General features: G+C 37.2%; 1 protein-coding gene across 1 annotated transcript in view; it reads right to left on the bottom strand.

Annotated features, from left to right (window-relative positions):
• Positions 1-16,448, bottom strand: part of col4a6 (collagen, type IV, alpha 6) — a 126,224-nt gene extending 109,776 nt beyond the window's left edge. The window contains exons 1-3 of the mRNA XM_055156299.1: positions 16,409-16,448; positions 16,172-16,290; positions 15,943-15,988 (exon numbers count right to left, since the gene is read on the bottom strand). Of these exons, the coding sequence (XP_055012274.1) occupies positions 15,943-15,988; positions 16,172-16,182 (57 nt within the window). The 5' untranslated portion in view covers positions 16,183-16,290; positions 16,409-16,448. The remainder of the gene's footprint in view (positions 1-15,942; positions 15,989-16,171; positions 16,291-16,408) is intronic.
• Positions 16,449-18,729: the final 2,281 nt, after the last annotated feature.

Genomic DNA, 18,729 nt, shown 5'->3' with positions numbered 1-18,729 from the left:
AAAGTGGTTGTAGTATTAGTGGTACGTTGTTAGCAAGTTGTAGTCCTCTTCATAACATTTTCATTTTTTATTATTCACAACAACTTCATAAAAAACAAAAAGACAAAACTCAACCCATAATCTCAGACATCTTCTGTATTTTATTGCCTTTATCCTCTGGCTCTGTCCTTTCACTGAAAGACCCCACCGCAAATCTCTTTCACCTTATTAGGGGCTTGACATTGGCTGGAGATTCATGGCTGGAGGAGTCAACATTTGAACAATAAAGCTTTAAACACTCCGTGACACCAGGGCACACAGCTCAGTATCCTAAAGCAGTAAAACATCACTGACACCCATAGGAGCAAGTGTTGTTTCTGCCCCGGGGTGAACAGATAATCAGATATGAGGTGTTTGGAGTGGGACTGCTAGACTCTGCGAGTAACTTGCAATGACATGATTTAGCTGTAGAAAACAACTTCAGTGGTGTGTAAAGTTAAAAATCAAGGCTGTAGGGCTTTAGTCGATCGATAGTGTGATTACGTTCAGTGAGGCGCCAGTGGCAAAAAAAACTGTTGTTGTGTCCTTAGGCAAAACACTTCACCCACATTGCCTAGTATGAAAGTGGTGTGAGCATGAGTGATGGTGGTGGTCGGAGGGACCGATGGCGCAGATTGGCAGCCTCGCTTCCGTCAGTCTGCCCCAGGGCAGCTGTGGCTACAGTAGTAGCTTACCACCACTGAGTGTGGAGTGACTGAATAATGAACTGTAAAGCACTTTGGGTATCTTGAAAGGCACTATATAAATGCAATCAATCAATCAATCAATCAACTGTATTTCCTAGGTTGTGTGTTTGTGAATTTTGCTTAGACTCAAAATTCCTAAATTTAATCTGTGTTTATTTAATTACATTGTTTCCTAGTATGTTTTTTTCAACATAAATTATTGTTTTTGCATGAACTCCCATGCAGGTGTAGTGAGTGCGGTTTGTGTCAGATACACAGATGTAAACATTTTAAGAGCTTTTGCCCCCTTTTTAATCGACTAGTCCTACTAAAACTTTTAGTTAGTTTTTATAGTAATTTACAATAAGGTAGGACTGGAGAAATTATTCAAACAAATAAAAGGTACAGTATTTAGCCTCTGCTCTACTAATTTAAAAAAAATGTATCACAATCACAACTGATCATGGGTTGCTCGTGCCTTCATCTGCAGATAGAGGAAACATAAAAGTTTTTCTCATTCTCAGTATATGGACAGGCCATGTCTCATGTGAAAGCTCAAACCCTCCAGAATTCACTCACTGAGCTGCAGAGGCTGCACTAGCACTGAATCATGACTTGCAACTATTCAAAGTACTCTACTATATATATACTATACTATACTATACTATTTGCAATAAGATAAAAAGATCTTTGGAGGAGATAGAATGAGCCTGGATACTTTTTGGTTCATGGTACACGCAGGTATTTGAACTGTTGTGTAGACAGCGTAAGCGCATTAGGAGCATTTCTCAAAACAAGTACTGGTGCCTGGGCTCGAAATCCCATACTCACATGTGAGCACTGTCCCTGCCAAATAGCACACTTTTATTTGGGTTAAAAAAAAAATAGCTTTAACTGTACTTTAAAGAAATTTTAACCATGTTTTCCCTTCCCATTTACCCACTCAAGGTTGTATTTAGAGTGAGTCCTGCCTGTTAAAGTGACTGAATTCTACTGCAATCAAGATACCTATTTAATATATGTATGCCATATGAAAATGATATATAAATAATGCATGATCAAGTAGTAGTCTGGGATAGGCAGGCAGTTGGTCTCTCATGATTCTTAGTAAGAATACACTGGACTGGATGAACAGAGGGGGGCCCTATCAGTAGCTTCTGTATTAGTTATTATTAAAAATTAAATCCATCCATTTTCTTCTGTTTTTCAGGGGCCGGGTCACGGGGGCAGCAGTCTAAGCAGGAACTCCCAGACTTCTTTCACCCCGGACACTTCCTCCAGCTCCTCTGCGGGGACCCCATGACGTTCCCAGGCCAGCCGAGAAACATAGTCCCTCCAGTGTGTCCTGGGTCTTCCCCAGGGCCTCTTTCCCCCTTTTCCGGTTAAAAATTAAATGCTATGTAAAATGAACAGATTATATTTTACTGTCTGATTTCTTTTTTACAGTGCATGATATAAAGAGCAATTATTTTGGCAAGAATAAATTTAAATCAGGTATAGGCTCATTAAACTCAAGCTCAAAGGAGACTGCTGCTCTCTGCTTTGTGCCTATAAGGTGCACATTCCTATAGCAGTGTGTCTCCGCCTCCAGGTCTAGAGGATCATCCAAAGTGTTGGACTGTGCAGATTTATGACAAGTTGACCTGGTTCTACAAATATGTCCCACCTAGGGCACCGTACTGTTATATGACAGAACACTGGAATGGAAAAAAAGTCATGACACTACTGGTATTGACTGTATTTTCATGTTGAAAACTGGTATTGGAAATACTATTGTCATGATACTAAAATTCCAACTTGATTTTGATATAAAGGAATAGATATGACCCTCAAAATTGATTCTGATACCAAAATGACACTTAATTTAGACAATATAATGTGATATTCAAGATTAAATAATAGTACTTTCTTTTATATTACCATGTGGTCTAATACTTTTTCTGAAAGAGTTCATGATCATTCTAAATCTATTCAGGAAAGGCTCATTCCTGTCCTGTGAATGTAACTATTTCTGTATCAATATCTACTCAAATGAGTATCTAGTTTGGATACTAGTTTTAATATTGATTAGTATCTGATTTTCAATACTTTTGAGAATACTTTTGTTAAGGTGGGACACATGGTTATAATAAAAAAATATATATAAAAAAATATATATATATATATATATTTTTTGAATTTATAGTTATAGTTATAATTTAAACCAACAAATTTTATTAATAACAGCAATAAACACTACACAAAACTAGATCACTATTTTGAATTCAAGACATTTTTACTAATTAACTACTAATTAGTTAAAACAGGAAGAGCAGAGGGTTGAGGGTAATGGACTTCCCTGCATTCATGTCTATGGAGAAATATCAGTTTAATAATGCTTCAGTGTTAGACAACTGTGGCAAAACAATAGGAGACAAGCAAGCAAATCCTCCACCCAGAACAGACAGTGCACCTTTAACTACAGGAAAAGCAGAGGTTTGTGGGTAATGGAGTTCCCTGCATAGCGGCGCGTGCATTATCTGGCACCTCTCCAGTTTTGGGGGGATGGGGAGACACAGCAGAGATGTTGTAATTACAGGGATGAGTGAGACTTCTGATGCAGCAATGATAGTCTTTCTATGAAAGCCAGGTCTACCTCCCAACAAGAGTGTAACCGCGACGACCAGGCAGGAAGTTACGAGGAAGAAAAGGTGTTGTCATTTTTTTACTATCTTGAATAATCTTGATATTAAATTGTAAACAACTGCTGCAATGCTACAATGAGAAAGATCAAATGGTTTTTGAAAGAGGAGTTATTTTTAGAGCTCCCTTATCGAAAACATGCCTGAAGAGGTTTTATATGTCATCCATGGATGCTTGAGTAATTTAGTAATCTCTCCTGGGCCCTATTTGAACCCTTCTAATGAACTAGCAGTAGGATTCTATCTCATACTCGGCATTATGAAGGGGGAGTGACTGTTTGACTGAAACAAAAACTAGTATCATACTCAACTGAGCTGACAAAAAATCACAGAAATCACAAAAATAGGACCATTTGAACAGATTTAGAATGGTCTTCCTCGATATCCAAACTACTAACTACAAGCTCACGTGCCAGTATTAAAGAGACGACAAGTATGTTGTTACACTTTTGCCTAAGGTCACAACAACAGGTATATTTACAAAGTTGTGATGCCAAAATGCTATAATGAAGTTTTTCCACCAATCATAAAGTAAAAGTTCAATTAGAGCTCAGAAGATAAATTGCAATCAAACTGAAATGAGATTCTTTTATTAGTTTGCTTGTTAATTATTCAGTCTTTTTGTCAATTAGTCAGACAGGTTTAAAATGTGAACTTTGAACAGAATCCTATTATTAAAACATAAACAGATCTAACCATAATCACAATTCTTTTTTTTTTCTTCCCCTGACCGTTCAGGCCAAACATCAAGGTCTAAAGCAAAAAGAAAAAAAAAAAATCTCAAACTTCATCCATCACTTTGGCTTTGATGCATTTGAATGGGACACTCCATTGAGCCCATTCAAAGAGTCTTGTTGTCATTTGAAAAGTAAATAGAGAACGGAGCTTCCCTTCTTTGGCCTGAACTTGCACCGTGCTGCTAAAGATAAAGTTAAACAAAATTTTAAAGCTGAGCACACATCTGCTCAGGTTTTGTTTAGCTTTGCTGTCGGCCAGACCTGCCACTCGACCTTAAAATGGACAAACAGCAACTGGCTTCCTCTTCCACAAGCTCTACAGGTTTTGTTTATGTGAAGGGAACAGAGAAGAGAGTCCGAATCAGACTGGAAGACACACCAAAAGCATGCAACTGCCAGTGTTGTAAAAAACATCCAGATTAGTCCTACAACTAGTATCAAAGCTAGACACTGCTATCACTGCTAAAAAAAAAAAAGTCATACTCACAGGACAGAAATGAACCTTTCCTGAATGGATTTAGAATGATCTTGAGCTGTATCAGAACAAATATAAGACCACACAGACTTGTATACACTACTATGAACCACAATTGATCCTACCTGGATGACTGAGGAATTACACAGATATAAGACCAGATGGTGATATAACAGAAAGTTCTATGATTTAATGCTGCAAATCACCTTCTATTGTCTAAACTAAGAGCATTATCTCTCTGTTGTGGTATCAAAACCGGTATTGATTACAGGGATGCACTGATCTGGTACTAGTAAAGAATATCTGTGTTGATACTGTAAAGTTTGCTGGCTGATCATAAAAATGGATGTAATAAGGGGCGGCAGTAGCTCAGTTGGTCGAGCATTCGCCCACTGATCTGAAGGTTGGTGGTTCGAATCCAGCTCTCAACATAAACATCACAGGTTGGCTGGTGTGATTCCAGCTCCCACAGATGAATGCTGTCGTTGTGTCCTTGGGCAAGACACTTAACCCACCTTGCCCACAGTGTCTGCGTACACTGGTGTGTGAATGGGTGAGTGGTTCCTTGTTGTAAAGTGCCTTGAAGGTGGAAAAGCGCTTTAGAAAAATGTGACCAAATACTGAGTGTATTTGGTAATACTTTATTTATCCAAAATCAAATACATTTTATTACTGATATCAGGTATGGGCAGACACTTAAAACCATAGTATCAGAATCAGTATCAGAACTGAAGAAGCTGGATCAGTGCATCCCTAATTGAGTATCAAGTTTATTCCTTACTATTTAAATAGAGTTTGAAATTTTTGTATCGTGACAACAGTAGTTTATATATAAGACTTCTTTCTAAAAATAAAGTGCAATTTAATGTTTTTCCAGAGTGGCTCAGTTAAATCCTGGTATTTTGGGGGTTAGCAGGTGTATTTTTTCAAAGCGCAGGACAAACAAAGGGAGGTGTGTTCCTTGCTCAGGCATGTATATGATAATTGCACCGTGAAGGAAGAGATTTTGAAGTTAAAGGGTTTGAGTTATAATGGCGCTTAATGCTAAAGTAATGATGTTAGGAAGCTACGGCATCAAAGCTGAAATTGCCAGACTTTGCAAAACCCAGTCCCAATGGTTTTCTCTATAGTTTCAGTAATAGGCAGGATGCAGCTAAGTGCATCAATGGATAGCTTTAACTGTCAAATTAAAGGCGGACTACGTAACTTCTCTGGTGGAAGTTCCACCACCGGATTGTCTCAATGGAGATGTTATTGCTTTTGCTGGAATGTTCTACAGTATGGCATTACTTATTTTTCCATTTACAGATGTGCGTTTTTTTTTTTATTTATAACAAAAGCTTGGTTTCTTACCAGGAGGTAGGGCTGTCAAAATGATCAAAAATCAAACACTAATATCACTACTGACACTGAAAGGATTGTAGTATCTTGACAACACTAGGAGTAAGTCACCTCTCCACAGATCTGAATTGCAACTTGGCCTTGTGATGTCTCCTGCTTTTCTTCATGGATATACTAAGTTAAATGCCTCACTGTGGAACATTTGAAGCAAAGAAATAGCATGCAAAAAGGCAGATGCTGGACCCAAGTTACACCTTTAGATAGATATTCAAAATTGGGCAACTGCCATCAGCTTTATCTAATATAATTAGTTTACTGACAGACAACATGTTCATACAAAATCACAACTCTAAACCTTTAGCATGGGTCCATACATTCACAATTTGGAGAAGAGACCCAAATTTGTGCCTTGGAAGATGCAAGCCGGGTGGTGAATCAGATCTGTGGACAGACAACCCCGCATATTTTAAGCATTAAAAAACCCTGAAAGATTACTATAGCGACAGCATATTATTTGTAATGTAAAACTAATCTGTCTCACAATGGTCTAAACCTAGCTAACGTTCCCTATTAGTGGGTAATTTGTTTTCCTGTGGATTTGAATACTGTGGAACATTCCAGACAAAACAATAACATAACATGAGAAAAGTTCTGTTACAACAAACTAAATCATATGTGAAGATGTGCTGCAAGAAACACAAATGTTCCAATTTTTTATATTGTCAACATAAAGCTTTGGTCATTTGTAGACTTACTCACAGTGGCAGGAGTAACCAAAGATTTTACTCAAATAAAAATACTGTTACTTCAATAAAAATATGTCAAATAGGAGTAAAGGTATGCTTCTACTAAAGTACTCTGAAAAGGACAATTTCTGTACAAAAGTGACTCACCTCCCACCTCTGTAACTAGTACTGTTATTCTGACTATTCTGTGTAAGTAGTTTATTAACTTGACTAACCCTTCGTCATCGTACGCCACTGCAAACACCCCCGCCACAGTTTGCTAACACCAAGTCAACAGGTAAAGTCAAATTGTGCACAAAAGCCCCTGAACGCGCTTGCATATTTACCCAACTTTGTCCAAATTTGACGTACAGCGATAAGCTAGTTTTGAAATGCCAAGAATGAGGACAGAGCAAAGAAAGGTGCAGCAGAGAATGAGAGATAGGAGAAAGCCCAAGAAACAGCGCTGATAGGAAAGACTTCTAAATCCTCTGAGAGTGCAAACAACCCCTGGGGCGATCCGTGGCATTAGGCAGAGAGAGACAAGGGGCAAGTTGAGACAGTTTTGCCCCTCCCCGGCATCACTCTGACAGCGGCAAAGACTGAGGCAAAAAGCAACCCTCCAGGCAAAAAAAAAGATTCGACATGTCAAACACAGGGACAAATCAGGGTCTAAACATGTTCTGGTTACTCTCTGTGTCAAATTGTGCAACGTGCAATAGGGTAGTGTTGTCACGATACTGTAGACGAATAGACTCAATATTCAATACCAATAAGAAAATCTATACTGGCTATGAGTTTCGATACTAGATTTAATGTCGATTAGTATCTGATTTTCGATACTTTTGATAACAGTACTATGGAAGAAACCAATGATACATTTTCTATCCCTCGGTTTCAGAATGATGAAAAATTAGCTGGACAGTTGCCAGTTGTGATTAATAAACTATATATGATTATATTTTATGAATGGGTATATGAAAAAGTTCTCAAAATGTTGAATATAACAGGAAGATGAAGTTCTTATCAGTCTAATTTGAATAACTATATTAACAAATAAGGTTCCAAAGTTGAGGATAAGAACAAAAAAATCTTTTTTTTTTTTTATTCTCCATGAAGATAGATCCATTCATGCCATACTGTGGAATATTATAGCCAAAGTACTGTGGAATATATAGCCAAAGGAACAACATTTTCATGGAAAGGAGCAGGCAAAGCTCCTCCTCCTGGCTAAATAAGAGTCAGGTTTGTGGAGATGCAAGAAGCCCGATTAATGTCAAGAACTTTTTCAGTCCAAGAAACACAAAAGTTATAATTTTAGTCTATTTTTAGCTGCAAAGTTGCATACTGTGGCTTTTAAATGCAACCATAGTTTCCATACATATAGAAACTAAATTTAGCATGCATAGTTATTACTTATCTGGCAAGAAAAATGTTTGGGGATAGCTATCTTATTCTACAACAAGTCCATATATGTTAAATAGAGACTGATATCTTGCATATATTTCCATAGTTGTATTGTATTGCATTTTCCTTTATTTCATTTGAATTTAAGTACTCTCATTGAACAGACCATACTCTGGCCTCAGTCCTGGTCTATGAACTGTCTGTGCTGTTTTGTGTCGGCCCGTCTTCCCTTTGAGAGAGACACTATTGTGAAGAGCGAATAGGAATGTTAAGCTGCCTCCTTTTGTGCCATCCGTGAACTTTGACCTTTCGGAGTTCACCATGACCAATGGGAAGACAAACCAACGGCGTGCCTACGGATAACCTGAAGGCCCAAGATTTGAGAGAGGGTCGCCATTGGAGACAAAAAACTTCAATGTAGAAAAGAGTTGAAGACTTGTTGAACTGTCCGTCATCCCCATTCATAATAATAGGTCTGAAATCTTGTCCGCTCAAAACAATTATATTTATAGAATTTCTGTCACCCAATCAAAACAAGGTGCCAAAATTGGAAAGACCTCTTTATTTACAAGTACAACATTGACTAAAATTAGAAATGTCTCAAAAAACATTATAGATGTTTTACAAATGTATGCAACAATTTTCTATTTAGATAAAATGTTTATTTATGAAGTGTTAATAAATTTTTAGGGTTGCCACAGTGAACCAGAACCATAACGATCTGGTAGGGTTTTATACCATATGCCCTTATGATCAATCACAACTGGCTATAAAATAAGAAATGCTGATTTAGTGTCTTGCCCAAAGACACAACTACATTACAGACCAGATTTGAACGGACAGTCTCACAGTTCGTAAGGCTTGCCACTATATAGTTTTTATGGTTTGTCAAAAGTACAGAAAATCTGATTCTAAAACTAGATACTCATTTGAGCAAGAATTGATACTAAAAAAGTCATGCATAAAGTCACAGAACAGAAACTTTAACTTTAGATAACTTTAAATAACTTTAGAATGATCTTAAGCTATATCAGAACAAGTACAGTAGACTAGTATGGACTACTATGGAAGATACCTGGACCACTGAGGGATTACATGGATAAAATACCATGTGGTAATATAAATGAAGTACTATTATTTAATGTTGTCTACAGAAAGAGTGTTTTAAATTATGATTATGGTATTGGAATCGGTATTGAGCACTGAATCTATTACTTAATAAAAAAAATTGAGTTTGAAATTTTAGTATTGTTACAATGAAAGAAAACTTTTGGAAAGGTAAAATAATGAAAAACTTTAATGTCTATTTTAAAATTATAACCCTAATGTTACCTTGGGATTTTATTTTGTTATTATAACCTTTTAAACCAGCACCCATTTAATAATCTCATCAAATGGTCTCTCTGCCAGGTGATGAAATCAAATCACGGGTTTGATTGACAAATGCTGGAGATTATATCACTTTTAAAGACATGTGGCGAAACATAATGCAGCCAACCGGAAAAGAAGTACGAGTTACAGCCAAGTTCATTTCCATTGAATCCAAAACAATGTGCAACAGAAAAAAATAGATGGCTGTTTGAAAATACATCTGAAAAACAGACTTACTTACTTACTTACAGAAGTACTTTGGGAAATAGTAATAGTCTTTGTTGCTGATTATGTTATTGGAAATTCATATACTGTATATAAACAATAAAAATAATTTTGTAGAAGACATTACTTCATTGAAGTCTATTACATCTTCAACATACGATAGATAGATCTGAATCTATGATCTCTTGCAATTGTCTACTTGTCAGAGATAGGTACCAGTTTCCTGTTCCCATTTTGAGGACTTTTTAACCATTTTGAATCTTTAATTGCCATGACATCCAAAGTCATCAAGCCCACGTATTGTATATGCCTAAACCTGCAGTTTCAGACTACACTACAATCATGCAAGAAGTGACAAGATTAATGCATTTCTATATGGTAAAAAATAGACACTGGGGTAGAGTCAAGGAAGGTTAAGTGCCTTGCCCAAGGACACAATAACAGTATGCAATGGAGACAGCTGGCACTGAACCTTTCACCTTCAGGTGAAAGGGTGAATGTTCTACCAGTGCAGCTTTTGTCTAAAATGACCTATATAACCCAGTTTAAAAATATATAAGTCTTCTCATCACAAACATGGACCTGGAGTTGTACTTTGTTTCATTCAGAAATGTTTAAAACACAAACCCTGTGTATTTAAGTTGTATTCTTCTCTCAAACAAAAGACAGTTTGTTGCACCTTGTGATGTAACTGAGTGGTGATAGAGGAAACGCTCCACTCCATAGACCTTCACTTGAATGACTTGAGTAATTTGGAGCCCTGGAACTGCCAAATTTTGAAGCTTTACATCTATTGTTTTAGTGTTGTTGGTGCACCAGAAGATATTATTAACTTTCTGTGGTAATCTCAACTGAACAAAAGGGTTAAACTAAAAAATAATAATAATAAAGAGCAACAACTTATGGTTATTCTGGTGTATTGTAGAGCTGTACAGTTCAATTGCTCACTTTAAAATTACCACTTGATGGCATCACAATGTGGAACAGTACATTTTGAGCTTTGGAGATGTAGACAGCCTAATCTTTCATGATTACCAAACATGTGTGAATGTTGTTGAATGTTTTTGATGAGGTAACAACATTATAACACGACTATAACAACATTATAGCATGACTAAAAGCTCACAGGAGTCAATTTTGTATAATATAGGACCTTTCATTTCCAAGGATCCCAGTGTAAAATGTGTTCATGGTAATACAGTTTCCTATTAAAACTTGACAGAGGAACATGGGTATTCCCCAACTCTTCCTCTGCACCTGCGTTTTAAATACACACTAGAGCATATTCCCAGGCAATACTTTTATGAGATACATGTAGCAATGAACCACACAGGTAGAAGATTGAACAAGAGATGGTTCTGCTGAGATATGGGAGTTTTTCAGTGTGATGTAAGCTCGCTGTGTGGTTTATAGGTTCCTTAATGGTAAAGGTTTTCGCCTGAAGATAGTTAGCATATAGCAAGGTATTCATGATTTTAGTTTCCCTTTTATTGGTGGTTTTCAGATTCTAGAATGTGAGAATGTCATACTCCCAGATGGGGGCTAGAGACAGATTTTCCTATTGGTCACATTGTACTTTGTTATGAAATATCTAAAAAACAAATTCACAAATGTTGAACCTGATATTTTCAATTACTGACTACAAACTGCCCATCTGTATCAAATAATATTGTCCTATAGAGTGCTGTGATGTCATTTGAAACCCAGCAATAGGCACCACATTGAGGACCTGTTACTATATCAGATTTTGTGTCAAAAGCATCGAAAATCAGATACTAATTGATACTAAAACTAATTTGAGCAAGTATATTAAAAAACACATTTTAGGACAGAAATGAACATTTCCTGAAAATCTTTAGAATGATCTTGAGCTGTATCAGAACAAGTATAAGAGAACATAGACTAGTTTACACCCATGAACCACTATGGAAACTACCTGAACCACTGAGGAATTACTCAGATATAAGACCACATGGTAATATTAAAGAAAGTACTATGATTTAAGGTTGAAAACTGTATTCTATTGTCTAAATAAAGAGTGTTTTTTTATTGTGGTATCATCATCAGTATTGAGTATCAAGCTATTCCTTAGTATCAAAATCCAGAGTGAAATTTGAGTATTGTGATAACAGTCTGCTATATAATCTTTACCTTGACCTAAATACGAAAAATTACTGCCCAGACTTGAGCTACAGGGTAAAAACATAGGCCTTATCTTGTATACCTGAAACCATTCACCCGCATACGTTCCAATGGCAGTGAAGTCATTAATCACTTTTAATTGGCTATGACAGCTGTCTCAGCTTCACAATAACAAAGCCCGGTTGATGTTATCTGTTCCTTCACAAGCTAAATTATGTCTGTTAACCCTTAATCATTTTGCTATAATAAAATATTTACATTTAAAACATAGCATTTCTAGCCCCCTTGTGGCTAGTTGGGGAAAGGCATAAATGCAATTTTAACAATGATGGTATACACTGTATAGACATGGACATAGCTAACCTTTTAGCCACCACTAGGAAGTGAACATGGGGCGCTTCCAGCTCCATTGACTCTAGCTCCAGTTTATGTTACATTGAAAGACGTCGCCCCTCTCTTTGTAACTGCTGTTGTGAGCCTTGTCATTTTGGTCTTAAAGTGTTTGTATTAACCTTCTCTAAATTCTTATTCCTAATAAGAAACTCAGCTCCAAATTCACTCCTATAACTGCTAGCCTCGTGAGATTCATTTCACTAGAGTCAAACACTATGAGTGACGTCATACTCCCTTAGTCCACTTCTTTATACAGTCAATGAATGCAAGTCAGTAGAATAAGGTAATATTTATGGAAAAAACAATACAAAATTCCAACACCATAGATGTTAATTTAATGCAACACTGTGTAACTTTCTGGTCATCTGCACAAATAAAAAGTTAAAGCCATACTTCGGAACACTTGCCATGGAGAAAGAGTGAAGCCACAGAGGCACCCACTCCTACCCTCCTGCCTGAAGTTGAATACCTGTGGATCTTGGTGGAACATGCCCACTGCCTGCAGGTGCAACAGGGCTACATGGGACATTCCTTTACACTTTGCTCTTTCACACACAACACTTTTACCTTTGACCTCTGACCTCATCACTGCCAAAAATGAAATATGCGTGATCTAAAATGAGACACATTTGCAATATTTTAATTTAATAGGTCTTAGTGTTGTTACGATAGTAAAATTTAAACTAATTTTCAATAATTAGGAATAGACTAAGTACTCAATATTGATTCTGATGCCACAATAATTCATTCAATTACTTTTTCTTATATTACAATGTGGTTTTATATCTGTGTAATCCCTCAATTGTCCAGGTAGGTTCCATAATGGTCAAATGGTTTCTACAAGTCTATGTGGTCTTAAACTTGTTCTAGTACTGCTCAAGATCATTCTAAAGCTATTCAGAAAAGGTTCATTTCTGTCCTATGATTGTGACTTTTCTGTAGTACTGACACTTGTCCAAATGAGTACCTAGTTTCAATATTAGTTTTAGTATCAATTAGTATCTAACTGGTATCTGGTTTCTCTTGCTTTTTCCCTGTCTTGACTTGTTGCCAAACCCCACTTGTCCTCCGTGCTTCGAGGAGAGGTGTGATCCAAATGCAAAATGTGTTGAAGATCATGTTTGAGGTAGCAGGCGAATGGAGGGTGGGTTTGTGTGTGGAGAGGAACACAGCTGTTAGCAAAGAGAAAACATCGCATAGAGGTGAGGGGGAGAGGGAGAGAGAGAGAGAGAGAGAGAGAGAGGGAGAGAAAGAAAGAGGGGACAGAGAAAGTGGGGCACTACGTAGAGGTTACTGTGGCAAGTTCAGGACATATGTGATGCGTATATAGAAAGCCCAAAGAAAATGTGGTTTGAAATGTTAATCTTTTCAGTACGGCTGCAAAAATGAATCAGCTAATCATATTTTGACATCTATTTTTGATACTGATCGATACTAAAACTAGGATCGAAACTAGATCATCACATCAGCTAGTCTCCATTCTAAAAAAGTCACACAAGTGAACCTTTCCAAAATAGTTTTAGAATGATCTTGAGCTGTATCAGACTAAGTATAAGACCACACAGACTACTATTTGCCCATAAACCACTATGGAACCCACTTAGACGACTGAGGGATTACACAGATAAGACCACATGGTAATATAAAAGAAATTTTTTTATTGAGTCAAGTATCGAGTCTATTCCTTCATTTCTTCATTTCAAAATTGAGTTTGAAATTTTAGTAACGTGACAACACCTCTTATTATACCCTATTGTTTTTACATTGGTCATTACAAATAAATGCACTTTACTTGATTGAGTTAACCAGTAGTTCTGACCAGTATCTCTAGGACCACCCAATGAACCAATCTGTCACTTGTCGCTTTACATATCCATCCACTGACCCCCTCTAGTCACTGTGATACAACTGACAACAGACTAAAAGAGGACCAGGGGGGTGGAGAACTCAATTCAAAGTCAATGCACCTCAATCAGTTAAACCCTGGGAGCTCAGATTGGATTTAATGTCTCTATATCATTAATGGGATGAGAGACTTCCTGACCTAGAAAGGACTTTTAAAAACATGTTCATGCAGATCAGTAAACACTTAAGTCGCTCACATCTTAAGCTGCAAATAGTTCTTTTTCTCATTGTAATTAGGAGATGACCCAGTGCACTTTGCTGGTCAAGACCTCAGAGAAATGACAGTGCAACAAGTCTGGCCATTATACCATTGACAAGTAAGGACAAGTATGAACAAAGCTACGGGTTAAAACAATACAACTTATAATATTAAAGGTGCACTGCATAACATTTCTAGGGGAGGGTCCGCCTCCTGCTTATCTCCATGGAAATGTTACTGTTTTGTCTAAAATGTTCCACAGTATAGAAACCTATATATAACACCAGGGAAACAAGAAGAAGGAATTAATGCGTTTTAGAGCAACAGAAACAAACATAATGAATAATTACTAGATGGATATTTTTAATGTCATACCATGGAACATTCCAGGCAAAACAATAACATCTCCATGGAGACAAATAGGTAGCGGACCCGCAGTTGCGCGGGGCACCTTTAATAAAAATTTTGATTAAGATTTTTAATACATGGGCTGTTTTGTTATATCTCTTGGATGGAGCATAAAAAAGCAACAATTACAGACTGATATTACAGAAAATTGATTCTTCTGAGATCTTGTTAGAATGTTGTTACCTCCTCAAAACATACCTGGAGTTGTGTTCTGTTTCATTCACACGTGTTTGAGTAATCCTTTATCATTACTCTGTCTACATCATGAAAGCTCAAAATGCTCGGTTCCACCTTGTGAAGTCACAAACCAACAGTTTTCAAGTTAACAGCTAACTTTTACATTTTGTTTAGTACAGATTGGCAATCCAGGGTTGAATATGCAGGGTTTTTGTGTTTAACATGTGTGAATGAAACAAAACATAACTCCAAGTATGTTTTTGATGGGGAAACAACATTATAACATAGTGGCATAATATGGACCCTTTCCTTATGGTTATACTTAACTCAGCATAGAGACATAATGCAAATACACAATACAAAAAATAAATAAATTGTATGTGCAGCATGTAAAAAATAATTGGTCTAAAACATCTTATGGTGCATTATGTGAGCTGTACATAACTATGCCTTTTGATTTGCTAAACTACAATCATATGTTATGCCTAATGCATTTTTTATTTTTTTTTACATTTAATTGTACCAAGACTTTAGTTAATCCCATATGTTTCCTGTTTGAGCTCCAGATGAGAGCGTAGCCTAAGCGTGCAGTTAATATTCCTTGTTCCTCTTTACATATTCAGGAGCTGGGTGGGCTTTGCATATCTAATACCAGTGAGAAGCGGGCCCACTCAAAAAAATGAACGACATCCCCTACCTGCCCCTCCAGCGACACTAAAACACATCTACTGCTAAGCAAGCACAAACAGTTACTTAAAACTCCTATGGCATAACTTTGTTTTTAACAGTTTTAAAACAAATCTTAAAAGTAAATAGGAACACGTCCACATAGTTAAACATAATGGTTACTGATGCGTATGGGTATGGCAATCACGTTATAGCAATACAGTACAAAGTGGTTTCATGCACAGGCGAGGTAACTTTACGCACGAATATATGTCATTACAAAATCCCCAAAACATGCCACAAATAAGACATTTTGTGCGTAGACGTGAATTAAATGTCGAGGTTTATAGCTTAAAAGCATATAAGAGTAAACAGAGAGAACTTACCCCTTGCGCATAGGTGGACGCGACCAGGAATACGACCACGCAGGCTCTGTCAAAGAAATAAAAAAAAAGCTGCTAGTCCGATTACAAGTCCGTCACGGGTATACAGCCTGGACCAGGTAAAGTGCACCGGGATAGACACACGCTGAGGTTTAGCTAAAGGCTGTGCGCGCAGTTTGCTAAGTGTATAACTGTTCAAAACCGGAGCGAAATAAAGTTTAAATTAACTTACAGGACTTTCATGTTTCTCGGTCAGACGGGGGACCGCAAAACCACACTTGATACCCCGTGTCTTCAGCACCGAGTCTCCGCTTCTCTCGCACTCATCGACGGCACCAAATTCGTTCTCATCTGGGAGGAACACAAGTGTAAAACGAGCGCACGGAAAGCAACAAGTTACATTTCTGACAGTGGAGAGTTGAGGAAATGAGATTTGAGTCATAGAAATCAGAGCGTATCCAAAACTCACCAAAACTTGCAGCCGTGGATTCGCTGCTGCTGTGTTCTCGGGCTGTTGGTGAAGCGCTTCGACTCAGCAGCGCCTGCACAGAGCCAGGGGGTGGGGCTTACGCGCATGTCACTCAAACCGAGCCATTTAGGACCAGCGCGGAAAGGCACGAAGCATCAAAACCGCTCATTCTGCAACAGAGAAGCGCTGGAGACGCATCTGCAAAGAAAGTTCATACTTTGAAGAGAAAGTTGCTCAAGCAGCCTAACACAAAATACTTGCAACTTAAAATGAATCGCTGATTGAATAAATGAAGTCCTGGTACAGACATACAAGTAATTGCCCATTTTCAAGCCCCAACTCAAATTATCAGGTGGGTATAGCAGCCAAAATTGTACTCACATACTAGTAATGTTACTATAGAATACCATTACTTAAGCACAAGTACAAAGTATTGGTCCAAGAAATTACTCAACTATTTGGGGAAAATGCAACTCATCTATTCAACAGTAACTGTTGGTACGTAACATCTGATTAAAACTTTAAATGACGCACAAAATCTGGAATAAGGACACAGAAATTAGAAATACTAAATCATATCTGAAGGAGCGGTGCAAGAAACACAATTGTTCAAATCATTTCATATTGTCAACATAAAGCTTTGGTCACTTTAGACTTACTCACAATGGGAAGAGGAACCACAACTTTTACTCAAGTAAGATGGGTCCACTGTAGAGCAATACTGTTTCAGTGAAAAGTTATAGTTCCAGTTATACAGAAATAGCATATAGTCAAACATTTGAGATGAGCAAGAGACAGAATCACTAACTCAAAATGTGTGTATTATATTAAAAAAGCATTTGTCAAGACCACCATATTTTACCACATTTTAAATTCAATAATAATTTTATATCTTGATGTAGCAACCACTCAAAACATTGATTAACTACTTTTTGAACTTTTATATGTTCTCTCAACAACTCACCCAAACTTGAATGATAGTAACATTGTTCCCGTTTTTACATACAGTCATAATATCAACATATCCAAAGCACACACAGACTAAACACTGAATTTTGGTTTTAAAGTGAAATTGCATCCAGACATAACAAAAATGAAATTCTTTAAATGTTTTGTGCGACCCCACCTTGATTGCTACATCATATATCAGATTATGCAAAGTCAAAGTTGACATTGGAAACAGTCTAACTAACAGATTGTGTGTTGATTCTATTTTAGACCTAACTGAGTGTCTGTGCTGTTAGTCACAACAGGTTAATTTAGCTTTAGATTAGTGTTTCAAACTCTATTTCAATACTGCAGAAAAGACTTGATACTAAATACTGATTCCAACATAGTGATAATAAAAAACACACTTCTTTAGATAAATTTAGCTGTCCATTGGAATTAAATGTTCGGAACAACTTCGGCCAAGACATGGGGAAGTGCATTGACACTTCTCCAGGTTTGAGCCCTGTTTAGTCCTTATGTAGATTGGTTCTGGTCCTGTTCCATAGTTTAGAATTAGATTCCATAGTGGTCCAAAGGCATATACTAGTCTATGTGGACTTACACTTGTTCTGATACAGTGCAAAATTGTTGGCTTTAAGCATGGTCATGGCACTGACACATGTATCTTTGCACTGAAGAAGATGTTGGATAAATATAATTCCCAGGGGTCCACTATATTCATGTGTTTTTTAGATGCTTCTAAAGCATTTGATCGGATTAATCATGGGAAACTATTCAGCAAATTAACAAACCGAGGTGTTCCAGGGTACCTCATTAGAATACTTATCTTCTGGTATACCTGTCAGTCCATGCAGGTGAAATGGGGTGATTCTACTTCTGACTCTTTTAGGGTCAGTAATGGAGTTCGCCAGGGTGGAATCCTGTCTCCCCTTCTGTTTAATATCTATGTTGATGACCTGTCTGTGCAGCTGAATGAATGTAAAATGGGATGTTTTGCTGGTGATTATCTGTATAATCATTTAATGTATGCAGATGACCTAGTACTGCTGTGTCCTTACAGTGCAGGTCTGCAGCAGCTTTTAAATATCTGTTCTCAGTATGGCTTTGAATATGACATTAAGTACAATGCTCGGAAAAGTCACGCAATGATTGTTAAAACAAAAGAGGACAAAAAGTTGTCCTTTCCTGTTTTCTCTCTGTGCGGGAGTGCCCTCCAACTCACAGATGAGATAAAATATCTTGACCATTATGTCACCAGTGACCTCTCAGATGATAGAGACATGTACAGGCAGCAGTGTAAGATTTATGGCCAGGCCAATATGCTTGTCCGTAAGTTCTCTATGTGCTCCAGTGATGTCAAAATTGCACTT

The sequence above is a fragment of the Boleophthalmus pectinirostris genome, unplaced genomic scaffold, assembly GCF_026225935.1.
Source record: "Boleophthalmus pectinirostris isolate CB_2022bp ecotype Guang Dong unplaced genomic scaffold, ASM2622593v1 HiC_scaffold_20, whole genome shotgun sequence".
Classification (NCBI taxonomy): Eukaryota; Metazoa; Chordata; class Actinopteri; order Gobiiformes; family Gobiidae; genus Boleophthalmus; species Boleophthalmus pectinirostris.
This window is presented reverse-complemented; position numbering and strand designations above follow the sequence as displayed.